Below are 27,649 nucleotides of genomic sequence, written 5' to 3' on the forward strand. Positions count from 1 at the left end.
GATTAAAGGGTACAGGACGGAGTGGGGTAACAGAGGCAGTGTGCTGGAGTGAAAGCTCATGGCTTTGGAGCTGGACCCTAGTCGCATGGTCCCGAGCCAGCCACCTCTTCTTGGTGCCTCTACTTCCCATCAGTAACTGGAGACACTGCGACCTATCTCAGGAGGGTGGTGTGAGGGTTGCCTAGAATAAGGACAGTGAGAGCTGGCGCTGGCTGTGTGTGGGGAGCCCTTCACGTACATCTCGATAAATCACTATGAAAATGTGTTGCTCATAGTAGGTGCACAAAGCCTGATCTCCATAACGTAACTTCCTGGCCACTGGTTCCCAGGCTCCCCGGTCAGCATCAGACTCTGCCAGGGAGCTGTCTCAGACCTAGGACGGACTCTGGAGCCAGACTTTCCTAGTTCGAGGCCTGGATTCTCACTTCCCCTGGCTGTCCTCTTGGACAAGTTACTTCACCTCTCCATGCCCCAGTTTCTTCATCTGTAAAATAATAATAAGAAGAAGAACAATCATCATCATCGTCATCATCATCAAAACAGGCAGAGACACAGATGAAACGAGGTAATGCAGGTGAAGTGCTTGGCACAGTGGCCGATAAGCACAGCCCCTTATTTTGAGCTCATTGAATGCACAAGTCCTGACACGTAGAAGCACCCTATAAATGTTGCCTGTTAGGATTACCATTGCTACTGATTCAGATGCTCAGGGGACCTGGGGACATGCGTTCTGAACAAGTCTCCCTTGTTATGCTGCCGGCATGACCCTGGTCCTCTGACCAGGCCCTGGGAACCACAGTTTGATCTCGCATTTTACAGAAGCCCAGAAAGGGAAGGGCTTTGCCCAAGGTCACCCAGCATGGCCAGATCAAAGCCAAGTTTCAGCCTGGTCTACTTGCCTTCCAGCCTAGAGAGCTTTCTTCTGGACTGTGAAGGGACAGATTCCTTAATGTCATCTGGTTGCAATAAAAATTAACTACCCTGAATATGGGCATCATCAACGCAGCTCCAAGACAGAGAAAGGACTAAGGGAGACAAATGCACTGTGTCACACATGTTCCTGGGATATCCAAGAGGGCTTTCTAATGATTCTTTGGCAAGCCCCCCACCCTATCAGGACGCACACCAGCCTGCTGGTTTCTCTGCTGTGGCCTGGGTGAGACCTGGTGCTGGGCACATGAGAATGAGTGAGCAGCGCTGTGGGTGGGGCTCGGCCCATGTCCAGCCCAGGTTTTATTTGTTCCCCCACTCAGACGGCTGCCGGGCCACTCAGGGGCAACCCAGTCTCCTCCCAGTCCAGAGGGTAGTGTTTTACCAGCTGGGTAAGAGTGAGAGGTGAGGCCGTGTCTCCCGAGGTTGTTAGAGTAATAGCTGGCTACAGGGACAAAGGATTCTGCTGATGACCCCCAATTTCTGTCCCCAGGGATCCTTTCCAGGGATCCTTTGCACAGATAAGTTTTAACAGTCTCAGTCCTGGGGGAACCTTCCTCTGACTGGAGCTATGTATTCCAGGAGTTCGGAATCCGGTGTGGGGTGTGTGTGTGTGTGTGTGTGTGTGTGTGTGTGTGTGATGTGAACAAATGTGACAGACAACGGGAGACAGACAATCAAGGAGGCAGAGCAGGGGTGAGAAGAAGATGGAAGGGAAGGAAGAGGCTGACTAGGAGGAAGAACAGAAAAAAAGGGAAAGAAGAGGAAAAAGGAGAATGGATATATAAATTGTGGTATAGTCACGCATTGGAGTACTATACAGCAGTGAAAAGGAACACAGGAGAGAGCAAAGACGAATCTCAAAAACGTAACACAACCAAGATGCAAAGGAGTGTACGCAATATGACTCCGTCTAGATCAAGCAGTGAAACAAGCAGAGCTAAATGAAGACTTTAGGCTTGCATAATTGGGTGGTAAACTATAAAGAAAGGAAGGGCGCTGGTTCTCATAAAAACCAGGAAAGAGGGAAGCGGTGGATTACGGTCAGGAAGAGACACAGTGCAGGACTTCTGACGGGCTGTGGGGCTTCAGTGTTTTGATCATAAGGTGTATCCTGAGATTCGTTTTATAATTATTTGTTAGACTCTGCGTTTTATGATTTATGCACTTTTTTGTTTGAATGTTGAATTCCACAATTTTAACTTATTACAAAAAAGTCGAGGAAGAGAAGGAGGGCTAAGGAAAGAGGCCGCTCGGGCTTGAGAGAGGGAAGGGCCTCCTGGGGCTCTGCTTGGCTGGCAACACGGCAGGCCCTGCCCCCTATCCGGCCACGTTTGTAAAATGGAATAAATATTGACACGGCCAGGATGGTATTCAATTTGTCCTGATCACTGGGCTGCGGTGAGTTCTGACAGGGCTCGGTGTAAAACAGCAGCTCGGGATGTAATTTCTACTGTCAACATGATGTACAGCGGGCTTCGCCTGCAGCACCAGCAGGCGGGCAGGGCGGGGGCAGGGCGGGAGACAGGTACAGGCCCCCGGCACCTGGGTGGGGGGTTCTAGGCAGGCCACCCCCAGGCAGGTGAGCCGTGGTGGACAACGGGTGTGCGTGTGAGTGTGTGTGTGTAAGTGTGAGTGTGCATACACATGTGTGCTCATAACCTGTGTGGAAGGTCAGGCCTTGAGTAGGGACTGTGGCCGGGGGTAAGCAGTGTCAAGAGGTGTTGTGGGGAGGGACATTGTTCATGCTCAGAGCCAAACTCGAGTCTTTCCTCCCTTCCCAGCAGCCAATAGGGACCTCTTTCCCATCCTCATTCCCCTCCCCCTGCCACGGCCTGTGCGAATTGCAGATCTACCACTAATTAGCTGTGTGACCTTGGGCAAGTCCCTCAACCTCTCTGAGCCACTGTCCCTTCTTCTGTAATAGAAATTTTAAACGGAGCTGTTGCGAGAATTCAATCAGATCGTTGCTATAAAGTACCTTGCATGGAACTAAGTGTCGCCTCTAATTATTTAGCTAACTGGATGGCACTATGCCTGGCACATGGTAAAAGCTTTATAAATGTTATCAGTCATTATTCTCACTGACTCAGAATCAGCTCAGTATATGCAACCTGCCTCCCTTTCTTCCTTCTCTACTCCTTGGATCTCCAAGGTTGTTCTCCAAAGGAACAAAGCTTGCGACAAACCGACAAACCCCACTATGTCCCATTGCCCCAGCATTCTTATCGGTATGAAACGAGATTGCGGAGAGGGGTGATGATAACTTGCCCGGATGGGGTTGTTGTCAGGAAGAAACAGGTAATGTACATAAAATTCTAGGACAGTGCCTGGCTCTTAGAAGGTGATTAATACATGTCTGCTAAAACATAAACCAAAGCCAGCGAGTCATTCTTGACATTGCTGCCCCCTCATTCCCTTTCTGATCCATCACAAAGTCCGGTCCATTTTCCTTTCAAAATATTTCAAATCTGTCACCTTTTCTCCATCCGACGATGGCCTCCCTGGCCTGAGCCACCAGCACCACCTCTCACCCAGACACTGCTACCGCCTCCTCCCTGGTCCCCTGCTTCCGGCCACATCACAGTGTGTTCTTTAAGTGGCAAGCACAGTGATCTCCTTAAAAACGCAAATCTGATCACATCTCCTCTGTTAAAAAGGCTTCAATGCCTTGCCATTCCTCTCAAGCCAAAGTCTGAACTCCTTAAGCCCCTTTGGAAGCCGCCTCTCCCCCTCCCACTCCGTGCTCCTCCAGCTGCTGAACTTCAAGTCCCTTGAATGTGGCTTTGCACATTCTGCTACCTGTGCCTGAGTTTGTCTGTCTCATCATGTTGGTTTTGGCTCAAAAACCCCTTTCTCAGGGAACCGTCCCTCGCTGACCCATTTATCCCAGATGTGGCTATGTCTCCTGCTAAGTGTGGGTCCCCTGTACTTTCTCATTGTGGAACTTGACCCAGTTGGTAATTGCACACTTACTGATAGTATTGGATTAATAAATATATCCCCCCTTACACACACACACACCAGAAGGCCTTTGGGCAGGGACTGCGATGTGTCCATTGCTACCTCCTCAGCCTCCAGCACAATGCCAGCATATAGTAAGTGCTCAATAAATATTTGATGAGTCAATAAATGGAACAAGCAGGAGGAAATGATACCATAGAAGGGCAGTCCAGGAGAAGGTGATACGGCAGTAACCAGGCAACCCCATCACCCGTACTTCCATTCATCTATCCATCCATCCATCTGTACTTACATACACACATTCTTTCGTCCATTCATTCACACATTTAGTAGCTGAACACGGAGGTATGAGCTGAAAAGGGCAGAGAGCAGTCGCAGAGGTGCTCACAACCAGCAGGCAGGGTGCTGAGTCTGAGCCAAGGGAGAGCCTGTTTCTGTGCCGTGGCTTAGATGGACGAGCTCATTGGGGTTGGGGGGAAGAGGCAGGAAGACTGCATGGAGAAGAGGGCAGTTGGCCTGGCTCTGAGAGAAGGGTCAGGGTCGAACGCGGGGCAACACGGGAGAAGGGCATTTCTGGCAGAGGGAACAGCAGAAGCAAAGGCCCAGGGGCATGAGAGTAGTAAACAGCTGGTGGTCCCATCTGCTCAGAGAGGCGGGCGCATGAGAAGATGCGGTGGTGATCACATAGAGGGGGCAGGTCCAGATCTCACAGGGCCTCGACCAGCCACTGATTAGTGGCTAAAGGTACAGGCTTTGGAGCCACAACATACCAACTGTGTGACCTTAAGTCTCATGAACTCTTTGTGCGTCAGTTTCCTCGTCTGAAAAATGAGGGCAAATAACAGTACCCACCTCCAAAGGCTGGGTATGGAGCGTGAATAACCTTGTGCTGCTCTGAACGGCAGCTAATAAATGCTAGATCGGAATCCGGACTTTTTCTTGAAGGCGAAAGGGAGCCAGAGGAAGGCTTTGCACAAGAGGACAGTCCAGACTGAGCTGGGCTTCACGAAGGCGCACCTGGCCGCATGCTCCGCATAGTCTAGGGGCGAGACTGAGGGCCCTCTGACCGGCCTTTGCAAATGGGGTAACCGTGTGTATGGGGTGTGTGTGGCCCCAGCTCTGCTCATCTCCTCTCCCCTGACCTCCCACTTTTACCACCCCCCTCCCGGGTTATGATCCAGCTACCAAGCTCAGAAGCTTTGGCATGTATATCCTGACCCCACACACAAACACACTCAGAGAAGTAAGTCCCTTAAGCCCACGGGGAGCCAGCCCCCGTCCAGTCATGCACTCCACCCTTACCGAGCACCTACGACGTGCTGGGAATTGTAGTAGGTGCTGGAATACAGTGCACGTAAGTGCTGTCCCCGCACACGTCACGAATGTACGCTTGTGCTCAGGCACACATGTGCTCATGCACGTCTAGGCGCCCTGAGGCGGTAACCGGCTTGCTCTCTTGTTTACAGCTCCACTGTGCCTTCCACCTGGGGAGGGGGGACAGTGAGACGTTAGCAGAGACAGGTGGCTCTGCCCAGCATCCCTCCACACCTCAATAGCTCTTGTATTACACTAGGGTCCATTCTGGCCTGGAGGGAGAGCACTGAGCCGGTAGAAATAATTTTCCTTCAGGGAGTAGGCAGCAGCCAAGCACAGAGAGCTCCGGGCTCAGGATCCCGTGGGCACAGTGCCCTTGGGACTCGGATGGGGCAGACGTGAGCCAGAGTGCCAGGCACGGCTCCCACTGGCAGACCTGGGAGCCAGGTGAGCGTGGCGACGTGACACATACATACCACACCAGTGCGCAGGGTGGAGGGAGTGAACAAACAAACAAACAAACAAACAAACAAAAGAAGTGAATGAGCTGCCTCTTCCTTCATCACTCTTCCCCCAGGTACCAGACTAACACCAAAGCAGGTGGCAACCGGAGCAGGAGGCAACCACAGGGTAAGCCCTGAGCAACTCTTCACTCTTCTTGGGACGAGGTGCACCCGTGGGCCTCATTAAGTAAATGCATGCGTGACTAAACGAACGACTGAGTAGACAAATATCTGTGAATATCCTTCTTCCTTGTCAAGATACTTTGTATATAGTATCCAGGAGTATCTGTGACTAGAACTAAGAATAACAATAGTTGTTATCATTTCATTATTGCCAAACACTGAAGCTCCCTTCACCTGTATCATCTCCTTTATGCCTCACGTTGGTCCTAGGTGATAAGCACTATTATCCCCATTTTTCAGATGAGAAACTCGAGGCTCAGAAAAATGGAGTAAATTGCCAAGGTCGTACACACAGTCAAACGATGAAACTGGGATGCGAATCCTGGTCCGACTTTGGACCCTGTGGTCTTAGGTCCCCTGATTGTTAACTTCTACCCACAACTGACACTAGGCCCACAAGATAAGGGTTAGGAAGATTATCGGGAACTTCACAGGAGGCAGGGATGAGGAACCCCAGGCTATCCCATAAAGTCTCTCCTGCTTTTTCCTGCCTGGGAATCCCTGGGCATAGTAACTCTCTTTGGTCTTGGCTGAGAGAGAGGCTGAGAAACAAGTGTGGGATAGATAGGATAAGAAGCCCTTCCTTTGTCCCCAGGGAGACAGCTAGATGACGAAGGAGGGCCTGGAGCCACTGAGCTGGCAGTCATACAGCCTTGGCAGCAATGGTACCAGGGCCCTGAGAAATCAAGAAAGGACATGCTGGCTACCCAGCCCAGACTCTGGAGGGACATAGTGTGGGCAGTGGTGGTGATGCCCAGACCACTGAGGGGGCCATAGAAAACCAGCAAGCCTGGCAGATTCTCAGTGAGAGGGAAAGACATGTTTCCCAAGAGGCTCCCAAAATCTGTCTGCGGCAAGACTCTCCTGAATCCCTCCTAGGCCCCAGCTCTGTACTTGGCTCTGCTAGGTGTGTGTGGGAAGATGGAGGAAGGGATGGTCTCTGCTCTCTAGAAGCTTGCCATCACAGCTGACGCTAGACCCTAGGGGAAAATCCAGCCAGACGGTAGATCATTTCAGTTGTTCAACAACATCTTTAAGGATACAGATTGTTCCATCTTTTCTAAGTGGGCCCCTTTGGTCTCTTGGAGCGGCTCCCCTCATTGTTCCAAAACGGCTGCCATAGCGCCAGCCATCAGCTCCTCGCCCATGCAGAAAACAAAAAGTCTCTCCTCAAGGCATCCGTTTTTAAAGAGTTAAAAAGAAAATTTTCCCAGAAGCTCTCCAGCAGTTATCTTTTATATCTCATTGGCCAGAATTGTGTCACGTGATATTTTCTAAACCAATCACTGGTCGGGAGAAGAGAATGATTCTTATTGGTTTAGACTGACCACTGTTTACATAGGAGGGGCTGAGCACATGACCAAGCTGAGCGAGGATAAATATTGAAACAAGAAAGAAGGATGGGGAAAAAATCGCCTGCTAGTAGCCAACCAATCTTTTATAGTTCCCATCACTCTCTTTTACATAGCATAATATCCAGCCAGACTTCACTGTTCGCTGTTCCTTGTTTATGCCCTGAGGCTTCCTCTGCTCATGCTCTTTTTTCTTCTTGTAATCCCTAATCTTCCTCACCTTTCAAGTATCAACTCCAATGCCGCTCTTCCAGGTAGCCCACTATGGTTACCCAGCTAGACATGAGCTCTTCTGAGCCTTCATGACTGAGCATAGTTTTCCTATATTTTCCATTTTTTCATGCTTCATTTTAGTTAGTTTGTCTGATTTTATACATTAGTCTCTTTTACTCATTTGTAGCTATATGCATTTAATTTACAGGGCCTGGCACACAGTAGGTGTTCACTAGATGTTGGTTCACTGGGTAAGGGAGTAACTGCAGAGACTTCTCTCATTCAAATCTGGTGACTTGGCCCATTAAGAACAGTGCGAGGACCTGGCTTATTTACCACCAAACCTGCCAAGAGTCCAACCCAGGGGTTGGCACACAGTAGGAGCTCAATAAATGTTAATTGAATAAATAAATGAGTAAATGGCACATATCAGATATGCCATAAATCCTAAAGGGATGTTGCCACTCTCTAGAAGGATTAGGTCCTTATGTCTCCACCGCTCCCAGAGTATCTAATACCAGGTTTGACCCAGAGGGGCTGCTCTGGAAGGGTTTGGGGAATGAATGAACGCATAAATGAATGTCTCAGCCCTAGGCTGTGAGCATCCCGAGAGCGAGGAGCACATCTGGCCTACCTCGCCAGCTGTTGAGCAGCACTTACACGCAGCATGGCTACGATGTAAACAGCTGTTGTTCCAACCCCCTGAGGTCCACCCAACCCCCGGTCAGCTCGTCCCTGACATAAGGAATCCCTGGTCCTCCCTATGTTAGCACCCTAGACTCCCCTCCGCAGCCCCAGCTTCCTTCTATCTTAAACACAATGAGCAGCCAGCATGATCTTTTAAAACAGTCATCAGATCGTCTCATTCTTCTGCTCAAATCCTCATAGGGATCCCATGTCGCTCACAGTAAAAATCCAAAGGAGCTCGTGCAGGCTCGGACGCCCACCCCCAGCCCTCTGACCCCATCTCCTGCTGCCCTCCTGCACTCACTTCCCTTCAGCAATACTGGGCTCCTTGCTGTTTCCCTTGCACGCCGAACACGTGCTGACCTCAGGGCCTTCGCAGTTGCTGTTCCCTCAGCCTGGAACACTCTTGTCCCTGCTACGTGCACATCTCTCTCCTTTTCTCACTCCGGATCTCTGTTCAAACGTCATCTTGACTGGGAGGTCTTCCCTGACCACCTTGTATAAATTACCACTTACGACAGACGAGACAGAGAGAGCAAATCTTCCCCACCCCAGCGCTTCCTATGCCCCTGACTCTGCTTCGGTTTTCTCCCTAGCACTTAGCGTCGGCTGACATGCTATTTATTTATTTGTTTATTGTCTGCGTCCCCCGCTAGACTTGCAAGGTCAAGGACTCTGTTTCTTTTCATTGTGCCTGGAACAGCACAGAGTGGAAACTCACAAATATCTGTGGAACGAGTGAATGCGTGTGCGCGCACGCATGCGCGCGCACACACACACACGTACACACTGACATCCATAATTGCAGGCACATGCCAGCAGGCACACAGTAACCACCTGCACGTATGTAGACCTGAGGGCACACGGGTTATAGGAGATGAGGCTGCAGAATAGACAAGTCAAAACCAGCGTTTATTGGCTTCGGCTGAGTCACAGTTTTTAATCCCATTTGAGATTAAATAACTGTGTGGTAAGTTGAGAACTGCTGCCCAGAGGAGGCCACCGACATGCCTAGATCTCATGGTGAGACCCAGCAGAGCCAAAAGCAGCCCCAGGGCTCCCTAGCTACCTTCCCTGAAGGACTCTGAATGCCAGGGCAGGATCTTGTCACTGCCGCCCACTCATGAAAAGCAGCTGGAGCAGGAAAGGCAAGAGAGGAGGCCGAAGTGTCTGCAGCGGCCCTGCCAGGGCTGTGCGGAGTGGTGAAGGGTTGGCAGATACTCAGGAAACCTGGCCAACGCTCCCAAGGGAGGACCTGGTGGGCTGAGGTATGAGGCACTGGGAGAGATGGGGGCTGTGGAGGCCCCGCCCCTCAAACCATAGTGCAGAATGTACCCTGCACAAGGGTGCCCAGCCAAGGAGACAGGTGAGATGCGGCCACCCTTGTCCTGCCAAAGGTGGCCCCAGGCACCAGGCTGCATCCACTCAGAGGAACATCTTTTCCCACTTCCCAAAGGTTCCCTACACTATAGGGAATCCAAGCCGTGGGTTTGAGGTCCTGCTCCCTCAGTAAGTCTCCTAGGCAACCTCAGACAACACCCTCGGAATGTGCCTTTTCCCTAATGTGAGATTAGTGAGATTAGACCACAAGCCTTTGCCCCAGGCAGCTTCTCCAGAGAGAGCTCCTTCTCCTCCCCCACACCCCAAATTCCACATGTCCAAATCCTCGCTGCGCCTTCACTTCAAGTGCCACCTTCTCTGTGATGCCGTCCCCACTCTGCGACCTTCTGCGCTTGATCCTCGGAGGTTAAGGGCTCGCATCGTGAGATCCCCTTACGGCCCTGTACTATTTCTGACTCCTGCGGTTTTCATTGTACAAAATTCTTCCAAGGGCTCCTCTGCACACTCAGAATAAAATGGAAGCTGCTTTCCCTCCTGCCTGATCTGGCCCCGACCCCCTCGCCCGCCTCATCTTCAGGCAGTCCCTTCCTCCGTCCCAGCCACAGTGACCTCCTTGCTATTCCTCAGCTTGTTCCGGCCTCTGGACCTTCGCCCATGCTCCCTCTGCCAAATGTCACGTCCTCTGTGAGGCCCTCCCTGATTCCTCATCTGCAACATCACACCCACCCCAGCCCTTCCATCATTCTCCTGTTCTCTTTTTCCTGCTTTATGTTCCATCTTAACACTTATTACTCCCTGAAATTATATCATACCTTTCATTCCTTTATTACCAGAAGGTCAGCTCCATGAGGGCCAGGACTTTATATTGTGGATTGATTTGTCCCCAGCGCCCAGCATAGGGGCTAGCATCCGGGAAGTGCTGGTAAACATTTGTAGAAAGAGTAAATGAAGAACCAGAAGAAATGCATCTCTTTCCTGATACATAGTTGATTGTATCTTACTGTCTTAGACAGAGATTATTTTCAAAGCATGTTGAAAGAATGAATAAATGAAATGCTTTTCTGTCTCCCATTTGTAGAAGATGCTAATGTTTGATGAATGAATGATTGTATCTTACTGTTCTGCCCTTTCTTGAAAAAAGTATCATAAAGAAAGAAAGGAAAGGAGGGAGAGAGAGGAAGAGAGCAACAATGGGGTGCCCGCAAGCATTGGAGGATCGCCCCCTGTTCCCGCCTCACACAGCCCTGCCCAGAGGCTGCCCCAGACTCCCTCAACACCGCCCTCCCGCCGGCCCCTCCCCTCTGTATCCCTGCAGGGCCGTGATGGGCCCTGCAACTGCCTGCCTGAGGGAGTCAGGGGAACAGTTCCCAGGCACGCAGGGAAGTCATAAGCTCCAGGAAATGAAGGCTCCGGAGCAGTGTCTCCTCCTCACCCATAACTCCAGCCTCATTAAGACCGGCCCAGGCCATAATGCGAGGCATCAAAGCCGGGTCCCTAGAGACGTCGGCACAGCTCTGGGATTTCAGAGCGGGGCCACCCGGGTCGGGGAGGGCCTGCCAACATCCCTTGGCTCAGCCGTCAGGCCCAGGCCCCACAGAGTGGGCCAGCAGGGTCACAGGTCCTTCTGACCTCTATTAGTTCAGGTGGGGCACGGAGGGAAGGAGGAAACCGCATGTTCAGGACTCGGCTCCTCCATTCTTCCCTGCGGACTGTTGTTTTCTCATTGCCATTGCCCCGAAATGCAGGTTTAATCCCTCACCATCACCCCTAACAGACGACTCCCTAACCCAAAACCCCTTCCATGTAGACATTCTGGAGCTGCTACTGGGAAAGAGCACTGGGTAGTCAAGCACCTGCGGAAAGGGTGTAAGACACCAACTCTCACAGTTGTGACTCCGGCGAGTTAGCGAGTTAAAGGCAAGGGAATGGCCCTGCTCTGGCATCAGGTCAGAGGAGGAGGTCTGCATTTCTCCCGTCTGGAGGATTCCAGCCCCTTCCTTTGTCTGCAGAAGGACTTGGCTGGGGCCAAGTCATTCCCTCCTACGTGCTCTGCCCAGCCACATACCTCATGTTCCCCTCCTAATTCCCCGAACTGGCCAGACCACGCACAGCTCGCCTGCACACTCCTCTGCTGGAATGCTCATCCCTTTCATCCCACCTGCTCAGATGCTGCCCCCTCCTCCAAAAAGTGGCCCTGATTCCTCCCAGACTGCCTGCCTCTTCCAGACACCTGTACCCACTCCCCTCCCTGAACCCCACAGGTCTCAGGTTGCACCTTCTTTGATAGCTCTGATCGCCCGTCATCTGCTATTTAGGTGGTGAGAGGGGGTCTTGTCTCACACCCCACTAAACCAAGCTTATGTATCTCTGTCCCGGCATCCTGCCCAAACCTGGCACAGAGAAGAAACTCAGAGGAACTGAGTCGTTGAGCTGCGTTGAACTGGCTAGGGGACCGGAGGGAGGACCGAGGCCCTCCCTTCCACTCACTCTTCTCAATGCCTGAAATTCCCCCATTAAAGCGGTATTGCTGTCCCCTGTACACACCCACATCAAGCCATTATTCATCATTATTGCTTGAGTAGGAGTTAGTCCCTTGGACCCTTTCTTGCTGAAAGCAGGATCTGATGGGGGGAGGGAAGGAGAGACGGATGGATCTGGGACAATAGTGCTGGTCCAGGAGGGAGGAGGAGAAGTGTCTCAGACTCTGGGAAAGGAAGGTTTTCTGGGGGAATGTGGAGACGCCAAAGGCAAGCTCAGAGGGGTTATGACCCTTCCCAAAGTCACTCGGGGCGCTTCCAAGCAAGGCCCTCAGGTGCCCCACTCATGAAAGGGAGTGTGGAAGGACTCGCATGAGATCTGAGGGCCTGCCCTGGGCTCCTGTGTTGGATGGAATGACCTCTCTGTGATGCTGTGGGAGGGTAAGAGTAGTGGGTGGCAGGCTGGGTGCTGGACTCTGTGCACCCAGAAGGCCTGGGTCCTGGGAGCTCTTGAAGACCCCTTCTAGAAGGGCCTGCTTCCTCTCTGGGGTAAGGGACTTGCAGGGGGTGGGCTGGGCTGGAGATGCTGTCAGCCGAGGGCAGGGGAAGCAGCTCAGTATGGTTCCTGCTCCGGTGGGTTTAGGGTCAGGCGGAGAACCCTTAGAGGGAGCTGAGTAAGTGGCCTTTGAGAAAGGGTGTGGGGGCTGGGAGAGGGTGGGAGAGAAGAGGTGTGAAATGGGAGTTAAAAGGAAGGACCCAGCACTGGGGGTGTGGGGGAGGAGGCAGGACTGCTTCCCTAAGGGCCCAAGGAGAAGTCAGGAAGCACTGTAGGTCACTCTCCTGTTGGGTTCGCCCTGCCCTGCACTCTGCCAGGTACGCAGTAGGTGTTTAATTAGTACCCACAGAACAAAAGATAGGCTCAATCTGCCCTGCCCTCACTTAGAGCCTCCGCTGATGTTTTGTTTTGTTTTGTTTGTTTGTTTTCTGCTGATGTTTTCTTGTCTGTCTCTCAGGCTCCTAGTTCTCCAAGGAACCAACAAAGGATCTTCGAGTTCCGCTCAGCATCCCTCTGCGAAAGGACCATGGCGCACAGCAGACTCGGGAACTGCGGAGGCGCTGCCTGGTGATCCGACCGCGCTGCGGGGTGATCTGGCCCACCGTGGTGCCAGGGAGCCACGGGTGGGGACCCCGAAGGCCGTCCATGCCTGGGGTGCAGCTGCGCCCCCTCCGCCTCCAGCCCAGCGCCCCTGTGGCTGGGCGGCGTTCAGGGCCGCGGGCCTGCCCGGGAGCCCCGTCGGGGGCAGCGCCCCGGCGGCCACGCTGAGGCCACCATGTGACGGGGCGCCGCTCCGTGGTGCCACCAAGCAGTGACGCCCTGGTGCTCCTGTCCATGCTCCTGGGGCCCCGCGCAGCCCAAGCATGAGGCCGCGGCCGGACAGCCGGGGGCTCCTGGCCAGAGTCGCGCTGTCGACCCCACTGCTGCTGCTGCTGCTGCTGCTGCTGACGCCGCCGATACCGCTGCTGGGACACCTGTGGGCGGCGGGCACGCCAACGCCGGCGCCCGGGGCTCAGCAGGACGGCACGCTGAGCATGGGCCGTGTCAAGCGCGGCTGGGTGTGGAACCAGTTCTTCGTGGTGGAGGAGTACACGGGCACCGAGCCCCTGTACGTGGGCAAGGTAAAGTGGGACCCTGCACCTGCCATCCTGCGCCCAGGACCCCCTGGTAGGCGTGAGGGCACCAGATCCCCTGACCTCGTACATCCCAGTCTCTGGCGCCTCCTCCCAGCTGTCCCCGGCCTGGGGCAGACACCAGGGTCCTGAGCTCCACTCTCGCTCCTGCCCCAGGCCTTGCTCCAGCCCCTCTCCCTTTCGCATCTTCGAGCAGAGACTGCTAGCAGGTAAATCCAGTCGTCTTGTAGCTAGATGCATCTAGAAGGTAGAAACAGGTTTGCAAGTACAATCGTGTCCCACACATACTCTCCTCACTCTGCTTAAAATTCTTCAGTAGCTTTCCATGCACCTTGGGTCAAGCTCAAGTTCCATCCCACCGCCCACAAAGACCCGGCTTCCCCACCCTCAGAGTTTCAGCCACAGAGCCGGGGGACGCCCTCTGACTGTCTTGTCAATGCCCCATGCGCCCCCGCCACCTCCTCTTTGCCCAGGTGGTTTCCTCCCCCCCCGAACCGCTTTGTCCTGGTCCTTCTACTGATTACTTTATCCTGACACTCAAGTTCGCTCAAATGCCACTTCCCCAGAGAAGCCATCCTGACCACACCAGGCTAGGAAAGATCGCTGCGTGTGGCCTGTTATATGCCTTCCAACATCTCGTATCTTTCCTTCATAACACTTAATTATGCATGCGTTTGTTTGATTTTGCAATTAATGTGTCTTTCCTATTAGACTGTGTTTGTTTCACTCACCATTAAACCCCCAGTGCCTAATGTAGACATTGCTCACAAATTGTTCATTAAATGAATGAATGAATGAAAGCTGCTTTCTCAAACTCTCGGAGTAAATGCTGGTTAATATGGCTGAAGATCTGTGCCTTAGGCATGTAAGGGGCTGAGAAGGTCTTTGGTTCACGCATTCAATCCCTGATCTCCTCAGGGGTATGATGCTGGAGAGGCAAAGGGAAGTAAGACCCAGCCTCTGCCATTTGGGGGCTCCCCAGAGTGGCAGAGACACCCTGGTACATAAAAAACTTCACAGAGCAGCACCTGGCACTGAGTTGTTGGCTTCATAGAAGAGCAGCGTTTTGATGTACGGGCAGGAGTTCATCAGCCTGATGGGAAAGAGGACATAGCCTAGGCAAAGACTTAGAGACCTGACAGAGCCTGGCTAGTTTGGAGGCTTGTCAGCAGTTGAGGTGTTGAGATGGAGGGTTGCTTGTTGGTCATGAAAAGCAGGGTGGTGCCCAGGGACAGTTCTCTGGCTTCTGCTAAGGCCAGTCAGCTTTCCAGGAAGTTTTGGTCAGCAGAGATGGAGGGAGACCAACTCTGGAGTTTCCTGTGTGCTCAAATGAGTCTGAGATTGGGAGGCTGACCAAGCTGCTCAGTTCAGAGGCTCGGGGAAAAGGACCTTCAACCAGGAAGGGAGGAAAGCCTTGGCGTAAACCTCTAGGTTCGCCTTGCAGGAGACCTAGATTTTCTTTTGTTTAGACACAGTAATCCCTGGTCGTTGGCTACTTTCTTCTCCATACATGTAGCTGAAGTTGAACCCCACGGCTGAACAAAGTAAGAATTTGACGAAGTTCAGAGTGGTTCATATCCTTACTCAAGGTCACCCGAAAAACTGGTAGCAGAACCTAGGACTCCTGACTCCCAGCCAGGGCTGTGAGATGGTGGGGCTGGTAGAATGGGGTCAGGGGATGGAGAAGGAGGAACCAGTGCCAGCTAGACAATAGCTAATGGGGAGGTATTTAAAGATGCAGACTTTGGAATGAGAAGCAACTGAGTTTGAGTCCTGGTTCTGCCAACCCATGAACCATGTTGCATTAAGCAAGTCGCTTCACCTCTCTGGACTTCAGTCTCTTCATCTGTAAAAGTGGGACTAAGAAAGCCCACTTCCTAGGGTTGTCGAAAAGATTAAAGAAGAAAACTGAGCACATGAAAGTGTTCCACCTGCGGTCTGGTTGTTTGTTCATTGCGGTTTTCTCATTATTCCCATATGAAGCATTTAACTCTTACACTGCAAGGTAGAAATCATTGTTCCCTTTTGTAGGCAAGGAAACTGAGGTTCAGAGAGGGCTAAGTTATGGAGTGCGGCCACGTAGCTTGGTCAGAATTCGAACCTGTGTGTGCTGGAGGCCAGTCACAGCCCGATTCACCAAACATCTGAGACCTCTAAGCCTGGGAGAAGGATTTTGGTCCAGGAAAACCCCAGAGAGATAGGGAGGGACTCTGACACATCTGCCTGCCAGCCGTGGTGGTCTCAGGAACCTCAGCAGCTAGCTTCCCCAGCCACCCGCATCCTGAAAAGATGAGAGATACCCCTGATTCACCACCGTCACCTGCATCTGCCCAGTTGTTATCATCTTGGCAGCGTGAGCTAAACCAAACCCCACCCCATCTCCTAGGACCAAATCTGTCAGCAATGGGAGGTCCTTAGTAAGTCTCTTCATTGTAGGATAGGGAAACTGAGGCCAGAGGCAGAGAACATCATGCCAAGACCACACGGCAACATGGTGACGGAACCAACTCAAGAGACCAGATCTCCTGGCACCAGCTCCCAGCCCAGTGCAATTGAATTGTCCTGTAGCATCTGCTATGAGCCAGGCCTTGTGCTTAGGGATCTCCCTTCATTTCACAGCAACCTCTCCCAACATTCCAGCTGCGGTCCGGACTATGTCATCCTCCTCCTCCATCATCTTCACACAGAGCCCCTCCTCTCTTCTCAAGGCCACCTCCAGAAAAGCACTTCCTGCAGGGAGGAAAGAGAAGGAAGTTTCCATTTCTCTGCAAGCAGTTGCCCAAAGCACTCTTTCTTATGAAAGGTGAGGTACAATGTGAGGGCCAACTGGAGCCACACTGCCAGGACTCAAATCCCAGCTCTGCTCCTTGTTATCTCCAACTTCAGGCACGTTATTTAACGTCTCTGTGCCTCAGTTTCTTTGTCTGTTGAGTGAGGCTGTTACTAGGACCTCCCAAAAGGATTGCGATGAAGATGCAATGAGCTAGCATATGTCAAGAACCTAGAAGGGTGAGGAGCGCCTGGCACCTGCCATACGCTCAGTAGGTATTAACTGTTATTATCATAGGTCTCGCCTGATATTTCCACCACCTTAAGAATACCATCTACATGGACACTATAAACCCTGCCCCAAATCCTGAAAGCCTCTTGGCAACTTGATGGCCTAGTTTTCCACCACAAAGTGGGTGGAGGTGGTCGCTAGCCCACCCCTCACTAAGAATATGAGCTTGATCTTTTAAAAACCACCTGTCCCCATTTCCAGCTGAGTCCCACATTTGTACAAGTGGTGTATGTACACACACACACACACACACACACACGCACACACATGTGCTCACGCCACACTGTCTCTCACTCTTCAGGGAGAAAGGACTTCTCCACAGTTTCAGTTAATTCACTGCCTCCTGGTCCCCTGCCCCAGGGAGCCGCTGGGAGCATCTGTCCTTGTCAAATTCCAAAGGTAGCTTAGCAACAGCACCATCGCAGAGTGAACCCCAGCCCCAACGTAACCTATTTTACCACCGCCTCCTCCATCACTCACTGCCAGGCTCCTGTCAGCACCCGAAGGAACCGCTGGGCCCCCGCAGTTGTCACCAAGGCCCCCGCACCAGCGGCCACCTCCGCGGTCCTGTCTCTCTCTGCAGCCCAGTCCACCTCTTCCCCTCACCTACTTGTAAGACCCACCCTCAAAGCAACCTCCCCAAATTTTCATACAATCTAGGTACTTTGACTAATCCCTTTTCCGAAGTGTAATTTCCCCTGAGGCTTCTGTCAGCTGGATGTGGATTTTGTAGGATTCTTAATTTTTTTTTTTTTTTTTTTAAAAAGCTAGAATTATGGGGTCAGCACTTATGACCAACTCCTGTGGGCGGCGAGATCTATTTTAGATATACGGCAGGATTAAAGTGGGGAGGAGAGCAGATTTAATTAAGTTGCTAATATTTAAAGAAAATTGATGAACTGGTTTACGAGTAGCATGGGCATGAACAGACCCCTTATTCCGGGGGAGGCTTTTTATTTGATTTGCTTTCCGTTTAAATCCTGGACTCGTTTTATTTGTGTAGCTGCACTGTCCGTTTAATTGTCTTTAATAAGGAAAACGTACCTCTGCTTGCATTTAACTTTGATTTAATTAAGAGGAAGTAATTAATGGCCTTATAAATCCCGTTTTTCAGCCTCCCTCTGCCCCCCCCCCCCCGCCCCCGGGATGAGAAGCCCTCACTCTGGTGTTTTTCGTGTTGTTTGTGATCTAAGGCTGGGCTCTGGGGAGGGCCAGTCTCCCCTGACAGCTGTCCACACTGGATGCAGTGGAAAGAACCCAGGATGTAGAGTCAGACTGCCTCTTGCTAGCTGTGGACTTCGTGTAGGATATGGGCCCTCTCTGAGCCTCAGTTTTCCAGTCTGCACAATGGGGAGAGAATACTCTGATTCCCAAGATCGGTATGAGATATCAATGAGGTCACGGTGAAGGGTTTGGAAGTGTGCCCCGTGGACTCTCCTCCCTAGTCTGGCTCGTGTGTACCTGGTGTTTAGCAGAATGACTGGACCCTCCAGAAGTCCCAGAAGACAGTCGGGGAATTCTAATGACAGCCGTGCATTTCATTCTTCATTTATTCAATATGTTTGGTACTGTCCCCTATGCTGGGTGAAACAAAGCATATGCTGAGCCCTCAAGGAGCTCAAAAGCTTACACTCTCATGTGCATACACACACAGACACACACCTTGAACTTCCTCATTTTCCTGTATTTTCTGTGCAGGCATTGTCAGGGCACTCGTGTGCGCCAGGCATGGGGAGTTCAGAAAGAAAGTAATCAAAGTTAGTCCCTGCCCCTGCAGCCCATGACAACTGGGGAGATAGAGGTACACCAATGGAGTGCTACGGGGAGTGTGAATGGGCCAGGGGGACAGAACAGAGTGAGGACTCTCCAACCCAATGGTCGGACCTCCGAGAGGGGTCCCTGAAGGAGGAAACGGGCTGAGTTTAAGTCTCCACGCAGGTATTAGACGCTGGCCCCTGTATCTCCAATGGATCAGGATGTCCCCCAAAGCCTCCTGAGACCAGGGTGAGAAAGGGAGAGGGAATGAATCTGCACTGAGCACCTACTATGTGCCAAGAGCTACCACATGTTACCCTAATAGAATCCCTGAGAAAATAATATCAGCCTGATCTACAGATAAAACTGAGGCTCAGAAAAAGATTGCCTCTTGCCCAGGGCTATGCAATAGGTCAGTGACAAAGCTGAAGCCATCCCCCAGCCATTCCCAAAGCGAAAGTCTGCCACCTTTCCTGACTCGAAGCCTTTTTCCAAATGCTGAAACAGAGGCTCGGATTAAAGAGGCCTTCCATGACTGTGGCCTGCTGAGCACAGGGCAAAAAAAAAAAAAAAAAAAAAAAAAAAAAAACCTGGTGTCCTGGTCTCTCCCCAGATTCCCAAAGGCTGCAAGGGTCCAACCTCAGCATTGGAGTCAAACAAAACTAGGCCAATCTCAGCCTCTTCACCTGAGAGATGGGGATACATTTATGTGGGCCACAAAATGAAATTAGATTTCTGCAGAGGCCTGCAACCCATGTCTGACAGATAATAGTTGCTCAATAAATGAGAGCACCATCTTCCACTCACGGCTGCGAGTCTTGAGAAATGTCCTCCCAGGGGAGAGCCACAGCCAGTTCCTCTCCACAGAGCCCAGCAGGCAGGGCAGGCAGCCCCGCCCCAAATCCGCAGCAATTAGCTCAGCCTCAGGCCAATCAGCCCTGCCCTGTCTCTGCAGTGCCCAGAGGTAGCCACTGAGCCCCATTGTCTACCCCGTGTCATTCTTCATGGGAAAACATCAATGACATCACCGCTGGGCTCCACTCCCCTCCTCCCCACTCCTCACTCATAAGTGATCCCTATCCGGGGTCTGAGTTAAGACGTCAATGGCTTGAGTGACATGAGAGCGACCCAGGAGACAAGAAAGGGAAGAAACAACCATTAAGAGAGTGTGTAAGTCATTACAAGTATGTTCCCGTTTAGCCCTCACCACATCTGTGCCAAGGAGGGCTCCATCTGATACCTCAGGTAGGAAAATGGGCTCAGAAAAGTAAAAAATCAACAAGCCCATGGTCACAACCTTAGTGAGTCATGGGATCAGGAGCTGGCTTCCTAAACTTAGCTGTGTGACGAAGCAAATGACTTCCCTTCTCTGTCCCTCAGCTTTCTCATCTGAGAAATGGGAAGAATATTAATGTTCCACGTGGCAAGGATGGAGACTAATAAGATTATGGCGGTTAAGCATCCCACCGAATGGTATCTTCAGGCATACCTTGTTTTATTGCACTTCGCTTTATTGCGCTTCACAGATGTTGCATATTTATAAACAGAAGGCAGAACCCTCCACCAGCAAAGAGATTATGACTCGCTTTACTGTGATACTTTATTTCAGTGCCTGGAACCAAACCCGCAACATCTCTGAGGTGTGCCTGTACTCTGCACACTGCTCAGAATACAGAGACGTTTGCTGATTGAGTAAGCAGATGCCAGGTGTGACTAGGAAGAGGGTGGCGGCACCTTCGGAGGGAACAAGTCTACCCTCTCCTATGGCCATGTCCCCTGGGCAGAGATGAAAGGAAAAGCATAAACAGCAAACAGGAGAGACAGGTCCCCTCATCCTCATCGCTGCCAATGATTCAGGGCTGCCGTCCTGAGATAATTTTATTGGGGGCATTAAACTGAGTTATGAGGTTTTTACAATCCAGCCACTTATGAGAAATCTATTAACAGTAACTGGACAGGAAGAAGGCTTCTTGGTGAAGCCCAGGACAAGCATTAATTGGGGCAATCTATAACAGGACGGGGACCCGGAAAGGTTCCACCAAATGCCTCCATTTACTCCCCGCAATTTCTGCTGAGAATCAGCAGACTCGCCAAAAAGAGAGAGATGCCCATTAATCGGCTAATGAAATATGAAAATGTTTATGGGCCATTCAATCTTCCAAATGGCACTTCTATAATCCACCTTTCAGACACAAAGTTCCACCAGCAGAATTTATACCCGGGCTCCTCCTGCATGGCGGGGGGTGGGCTTTCATCCCCCTTCGTGATGACTTCATTGGCTCCTGTTATCCTGCCGAGTGGCCTGGGGGACACAGTGTCCTGGCCCGAAAGGGAACTTGGGGATTCTCTCTTTTACAGCCCATCTCTGCAGAAGCTTGGAGAGAGGCAGGGACTTGCCCAAGGTCACCGGCTTCATCAGATGCATTTTCCTTTGTTTAGAGGTGCCTTGGAGATTTAAGCATTGAAGGATGAGGACTTAAGCGTTTCCGTTTGGGAGAACAGTCTGTTTGCTGGTTTCTTGACCAACAGATCTTCATTCAGTGAAAACAGCCTAGGATCTGAAGCCTAACAGTGCCTGGATTAAATCCCAGTTATATATAGCCAACATTTAGCAATAATATAATAATCACAATGGCTACCATTTATTGGACACTTATTATGTCTTAGGCAGGGCTGATTTTCAGCTCGTACATACTGGTGTAGTTGTGCCGGTTGTAGAGATAGTTTTCTACCAGTGGTAGATAGTCCCTCTCCTCGCCATCGCCCCCAGCCCCCTTAGCCCCTTGGACCTCTCCGTGATGCAGCAAGCACTGTATTCCTAAGTGGCCCAGTAGAGCCCTGCTGTGGTACCACTTTGTGGACAGTGCCCCTGCCATGCTGGCTGTTAATATTGTAAGCATCACATGGTACTAGACAGGTGCTAAGGGCCTTATGTGGACTTTAACTGAATAAGCCCCCAACACCTCTAGGAGGAAGGTGCTATTATGATCCACATGTGATAAAGGAAGTGATTGAGGCCCAGGGAGGTGCAGCGACTTGTGCAGAGACACACAGAAAAATGATGCTGCAGCCAAGGCCAGGCTATACTGCCCCTTCCTCCCGCTGGAGGCTTGAGAGTGGAGTGGGAAAGCCCAGGCTGTGGACCAGGCCAGCTCTCGCAGTGGTCTGACCTTGAGCAAATCATCCCACTTCTCTAATCCTCAGTAGGAAAAAGGTCTGTGTGGGGGAGAATCTGTGAAATGAGGATAGCAAAATCTACTCTGGTAGGGTTTTGTTGTAAAGAGCCCTGAACCAAATAAGTACGTAATTGTTTAGCACAGTGCCTGGCACATAGTAAGCGCTCCTTCGATTTGTGTTCCCTTCCATCCTCCCCACCTTCATGCCCTGTCCCCACCATGTGCCAAGCCCTGAGGCTGGCTCTCCAGATAGCTAGATGAGTAAGATACCAGCCCTGACCTTTGAGGGCTCAGAGCCCAGGGAGATTGGACAGCAGCTTGGAACCTTGTTAGAAATGCAAACTCTGAGGCCCCATCCCAGACCTACTGAGTCAGAATCTGCATTTTAACAAGATCCTCAGGTGATTTGCATGCACAGAAGGTTTGAGAAGCACCGGCTAAGCCATCCTACAATCTGAACATGATAATGATGGCTCGATGTACTGAAAAGATCTTGCAGGGGAATGGAGGTGGGGATCCAGAAAAGCTTTAGGGAAGAGGTGGCATTTAAACCGAACCTTCGCAGGGTGGGTAGAGTTTCAGTAGGCAGAGAAATAAGGACAGGGTGCTCAAAGCCAGAGCATATGGGTGTGGAGGTGGCTCTGAACTTCATTGTAAAGGCAATGAGGAGCAGTGGAAGAGTTAGATGCAAGCAGGGGAAGACCTATTCAGATCTGCCTCTGAGGCTGATAGCTCTGGCTGCAGAGGGGAAGGTAGATTATAAGGGCAAGGCTAGAGCAAGGAGAGCTGGCAAAGTTCTCTGGTCCATACAGTGAGGCCCAGACTGGGTTGAGTCATGGCTTGCTCAGCCTCAGTGTTTTCACTAAAGAATGGGTATGTTGAAGAAGAGACAAGCTTGGGAACAGGCCTCGAATGGGACTTAAGCTGGGAGGCCGAGAAGAGTTTCCTCCCCAACCTCCACTCTACCTTCCTCCCCGCCTCCCTAGATCCACTCAGACTCAGACGAGGGTGACGGAGCCATCAAATACACCATCTCTGGCGAGGGCGCTGGGACCATCTTCCTGATCGATGAGCTGACAGGGGACATCCACGCCATGGAACGCCTGGACCGTGAGCAGAAAACCTTCTACACACTGCGGGCCCAAGCTCGGGACCGAGCCACCAACCGCCTGCTGGAGCCTGAGTCGGAGTTCATCATCAAGGTGCAGGACATCAACGACAGCGAGCCCCGCTTCCTGCATGGACCCTACATCGGCAGCGTGGCTGAGCTCTCGCCCACAGGTGGGCTGCAGGGTTGGGGTGGTGGGCTGGGGGAGGGGAAGGGGGAAGGAAAGCTGCCAGGTTCTGAGTGGGAGCCTGCTCTGAGGGGAGCAGCTGGTACTCTGAGGAGGGACGGGAGAGACAGGAGCTGCTACTCCAGGGCAAAGAGTACAGACGTGAGCCCAGGTGCCTACACAGGCTCATCCACAATCCTGGGCACAGTCACAGCTGCACACCCGGACAGAGGCACACGTGTGACCTCAGGAACATACATGGACACAGTCCCCACATGAACATGGGTCTACATGTGGACACAGAGACAGATTTGGACATGGTCTTACACCCACACACAGTCACACACACGGGCCCAGCCCCACATACCAGCTCAGCTGTCCTGCGGGACACAGACCCACTCAGGCACTTCCATGCACAGAGACATCCAGGGCCGTCACGCACACAGGCACAGCCGTCCGCCTTGACACAACCCTTCATGAGAGTTCAACTCCACGCAGACACAGCACAGCCACCGTCCCCACACGGATGCAGGCATAACTGAACAGGGGTACACCTATAACCAGAAACAACCAGGATGGGGCACAGCTGAAACAAGACCCAACGACACAACCAGACACAACCTCACCCCCAACATAGACTCATGTAACCCTACCTAGGAAACAGCCCATCACGCAGACATGGCCACCTACGTAGACACAGGCAAAAGCCACACCAGCCATTACCCTTCTGGGGCCGAGCTCCACCAGAGTATAGCTGCAGACAGGTCTGGCCGCAGCCAAGTGCAATGACAATCAGACAGCTTCATTCATTGCCTGCAGGAAGCCCCAGAATCCAGACTCAGCCACCTGGGGACGCAGGTTCACAGAGATGGCTGAGCCCCCCAGACACAGATTCAGTTGCATATATTTGGGCATAGCTGCATACACCAGAGACACTGGGCACACACCAGGTACGTATGGAAAAGGGAGCACACACATCTGCAAGAAGACCTCCGACATGGTCACACTCAGAAAGTCACATTTGCCCAGCAGGGGACACTGGAGCCAAAGGTCAAATGAATCTGCCCTCTCCCTCTGTGAAGCCCCAGGCAGCTGGCTGACTATCAAGGCTCCATTAGCCTGGGGCTTCTTATAGAAGCTGCAGTCATGGGGTGAGGGACACAGCCAGCAGCCGCCATCTCCTTCCGCACTGTATTAACCGAAGCACCTGTGAGCCAGGCTGGACAGGGAGCAATGACCCTAGGTCCTAGACCGTGTTCCATCACTGACACACTGTGGCCAAGGGCTCGGTGCTGCCTCTCTCTGGGCCTTCCAGCTCTACGGTTGTATGTCAGAGGCCAGGGGTATTTGTGTTCTTAGGGGAGGGCACAGTCAACTCCATCTTTCCCATACTGGGCTAATCTGGCAGACTGGTGGGTAATGAGCAGGCAGCCAGTAATGGAAGAGGAGGAAGCAGACCAGAGAAAACGGTGGCCATGAAGGGATGGTGAGAGGACAGGGAACAGGGAGGGTACAGGTGTGAGTGCTGGCTGGTGCGTGCGCACGCACACACACACACACACACAGAGGTCTGTGTATACGCATTCACATATTCACGTGCGGATATGCGTATGCATGGCTAGCCAAACAACTCTTTAAGACCTGTGCATGCATGTGACAAACAATGTGTCTATTTAAGTATATTCATGCATTCATTTAACCGATATGTATGAGGACCTACTATATGCTAGGCTCTGGAAATACAACAGTGAAAAGGCACACAAGTCTGCGGCCATGCTACCCTGAACAAGCGCGATCTCGTCTGATCTCGGAAGCTAAGCAGGGTCGGGCCTGGTTAGTACTAGGATGGGAGACCACCTAGGAAGACGAGGTGCTGTCAGCATAAAAATTTTTTTAAATAAGGGCTCGTAAGCTGACAAGGTCCTTGCAATCTGTGAGGTCAACCAAGGGTCGCCTCGTCTATAAAATAAAAATAAAAATAAATAAAAATATTTAAAAAGCAGACAAGCCTCCCTGCTCTCATGGAGGGTACGTTCTGGCCAAGGAAGACAGGCAGTGAGAGAATAAACAGATAATGAGTCTGGGAAGTCTTCTCCGAGGAGATGATATTGAAGCAGAGACCTGAAGGATGCGAGGGCGTGGGCCTTGGGCGGAGAGCATTCCAGCCAGAGGGAACAGGATGTGCGAAGGCCCCAAGGAGAAGTGGAGAGGCACCCAGATGGTACAGCCATGTAGACCACCGTCAGGGGTTTGCCTTTTGTGCCGAGCAAGCTGGCAAGCCAGTGGAGGGGCTTGTTCAGAAGAGCAACATGATCTGACTTAGTTGTAACAGAATCCCCTGGCTGTTCTGTGAAGCTTAGGTGGGACGGGGGGGCAAGGGCAGAGGCAGATTGCCCATTGAAGAGGATACTGCAATTGTCTAGACAGGAAATGATGGTGGTGTGGAACAAGGTGGTACCAGTAAGGATATTGAAAAGAGGTCGCCTTTTGGATATATTGCGAAAGTAGAGCTGAAAGCATTCGCTAATGGATTGGATGCGGGGTGTGAGAGAAAGAAAATTCAAAGATGACTATCGAGATTTTGACCCAGGCAATTAAATAGATGGAATTTCCATTTACTGAGATGGGAGAAGCAATGAGAGGGGCAGATTTGGGGGATGGAGGGAAATCAGGAGTTTGATTTCAGACGTGCAAAGTTAGAAGTACTTGTTAGGCAGCCAAGCGGAGATGTTGAAAAAGGCAGCGTGACATACAGATCCAGTGGAGAGGTCGCAGGTCGCTCAAGCCCCTGACTTCCCAGGTCCAGCAGCCCCTACTCCTGGAGTCAAACTCTAGCCTAAGAAGACGCGGCCCTGTCTCGCTTCACCCAAAGCTGACCTGCACATTTCCACGTGGTAAAGGCCAGAAAGGAGGCTGGAGAAGGAAGTAGGAGCTGTATCCAAAGAGAAGCATGGAGCCCGGAAAAGGCTTAAGCAAGGAAGTGACATGGGTAGACTTGCATTTTAGACAGATCCCTCTGCTGCAGTATGGAGAATGAGTGAGGATAGGAGTGCTCCAGAGGAAGGTGCAGCCCCGTACCCATCGTGGTGGCTCATCCATCACTTCACTCTCGCTTCGACTCTGAGAGGTGGCGCAACTGATGGTAGCATCCTCATTGAACGGATAGGAACACTGAGGCTCAGAGAGGAGACGAAAACGTGCCCACAGTCACATAGAAGTCAGTGACCAGGTGAGTTGAGAGCTTGGCTCCCAGACTGGGGGAGTGGCAAGTGTCTTTGCATCACACGTAGGGAAACTGAGACCAAGAGAAGGGCAAGGACTGGTTCAGGGTCACCTAGGCAGAGCCAGCCTCCAGCTTCAAGAGCACCAGCCTAAGAAGCCCAGCCCTGCCTCACCTCCCTCTTTTAGCCCACTCACTCTGACATTCTACTCAGGAAAAAGTCAGGCAGGAAGAGTCAACTCAGACAAGCCAGGGAACCCAGGGGGGGGGAGGGAGGACACAGAAATTAAATTAGTTTATTTCATTTGAGCAACTTTTTGAAGGGGAAGCAAATTCAACACCGGGCACTTGAGGAGACTCCAGGCGGCTTTGAAAATCAGTCACAATTACTGAGCCTCCTGATCTGGGCTTGATGGGGGGCGGGGCCGGCAAGCGGCATGGAGATCAGAGGGAGCAGGGACGTAGCTTGGGACATGAAAGGCAGCAGCGCTCGCAAATTAAACCACTCACGGCTCAAAAGGGAAGGGAAGTGTGCGGGGGTGGGGGTGGGGGGCTCGAAAAGCCACAGAGCCACGCTTCTGAGAAGGGGCACCAGCCAAACTGAGCCTAACTCAGCAAAGCAGGTCCTCCTGCAGCTGACAGTCAGGAGGCCTGGCTGCCCCCATGACCTTGGGCAAGTCCCTGCCTGTTTCTGGGCCCCAAGTTCCCTTCTGAGCATTCGGGGTGTTCATTCATGCAACAGATACTCATTGAGGGCCTGCGGTGTGCCAGGCACCTTTCTGAGCATGGGGGATTCTTGGGAAGCCTATGTGTAGAGCAGGGAGAGAGACAGGAAAGAAATAAACAAGACAATATATTATACATCCTCTGATGTAAGTGCTGTGAAGAATAAGGGACTTGGGAATTATATTGGGGGATTGCTATTTTAGATAGAGGAGTCAGGGAAGGCCTTTCTTTTTACAAGAGCTCATTTGAACAAAGATCTGAAGGAACCAAGGGAGTGAGCCAAGGAGCAACATGAAACAGTAGTTTTTATACTTTATTGTGCATCCATATTACCTGGAGGGTTTGTTAAAACACAGATGGCTGCCTCCTTCCCCCAGGGTTTCTGATCCAGTAGGTCTGGGATATTGGAGATATTTTTTTCATTTTTAACAAATGCCGATGCTGCTGGTTTAGGGACCACACTAAGCTGGAGGAAGAATGTTCCAGGCAGAGGAAACAGTAAGTGCAAAGATCCTGAGGTATAGCGTATTTGTCATGTTTGAGGAATAGCAGGAAAGTGAGTGTGGGCCAAGAGAGGAAGAAGTGAGGAGGAGAGTGTCCAATGGGATTGGGAGATGTACTAGCAGCACTTAGGACTGAAAGATTTTCGGTTGTGCTCTGAGTGAGACAGGGAGCAGAGGAATGACATGATCCAACCTATATTTTAAAAGGTTGACTACTGGCCACCATGTTGAAAATAGACTGTAGGGGGCAGGGTTGGAATTAGGGAGATCACTGAGGAGAC

General features: G+C 51.7%; 1 protein-coding gene and 1 pseudogene across 5 annotated transcripts in view; both read left to right on the forward strand.

Annotated features, from left to right (window-relative positions):
• Positions 1-27,649, forward strand: part of CDH22 (cadherin 22) — a 119,439-nt gene that overhangs the window by 36,975 nt on the left and 54,815 nt on the right. The window contains exons 2-4 of one of the 5 annotated variants that reach the window (XM_016121235.2): positions 5,786-5,838; positions 12,978-13,641; positions 22,632-22,926. In XM_016121235.2, coding sequence (XP_015976721.2) covers positions 13,384-13,641; positions 22,632-22,926 — 553 coding nt within the window. In that variant the 5' untranslated portion in view covers positions 5,786-5,838; positions 12,978-13,383. Of the gene's footprint in view, positions 1-4,877; positions 5,839-12,977; positions 13,642-22,631; positions 22,927-27,649 lie in introns of those variants that run through there. The other 4 variants (XM_016121237.2, XM_016121236.2, XM_016121238.2 and 1 more) reach the window with 4 other exon arrangements.
• On the forward strand, positions 24,683-24,801 carry LOC118610305 (annotated as a pseudogene).

This window comes from Rousettus aegyptiacus, unplaced genomic scaffold, assembly GCF_014176215.1.
Source record: "Rousettus aegyptiacus isolate mRouAeg1 unplaced genomic scaffold, mRouAeg1.p scaffold_m13_p_12, whole genome shotgun sequence".
NCBI classification, from domain to species: Eukaryota; Metazoa; Chordata; class Mammalia; order Chiroptera; family Pteropodidae; genus Rousettus; species Rousettus aegyptiacus.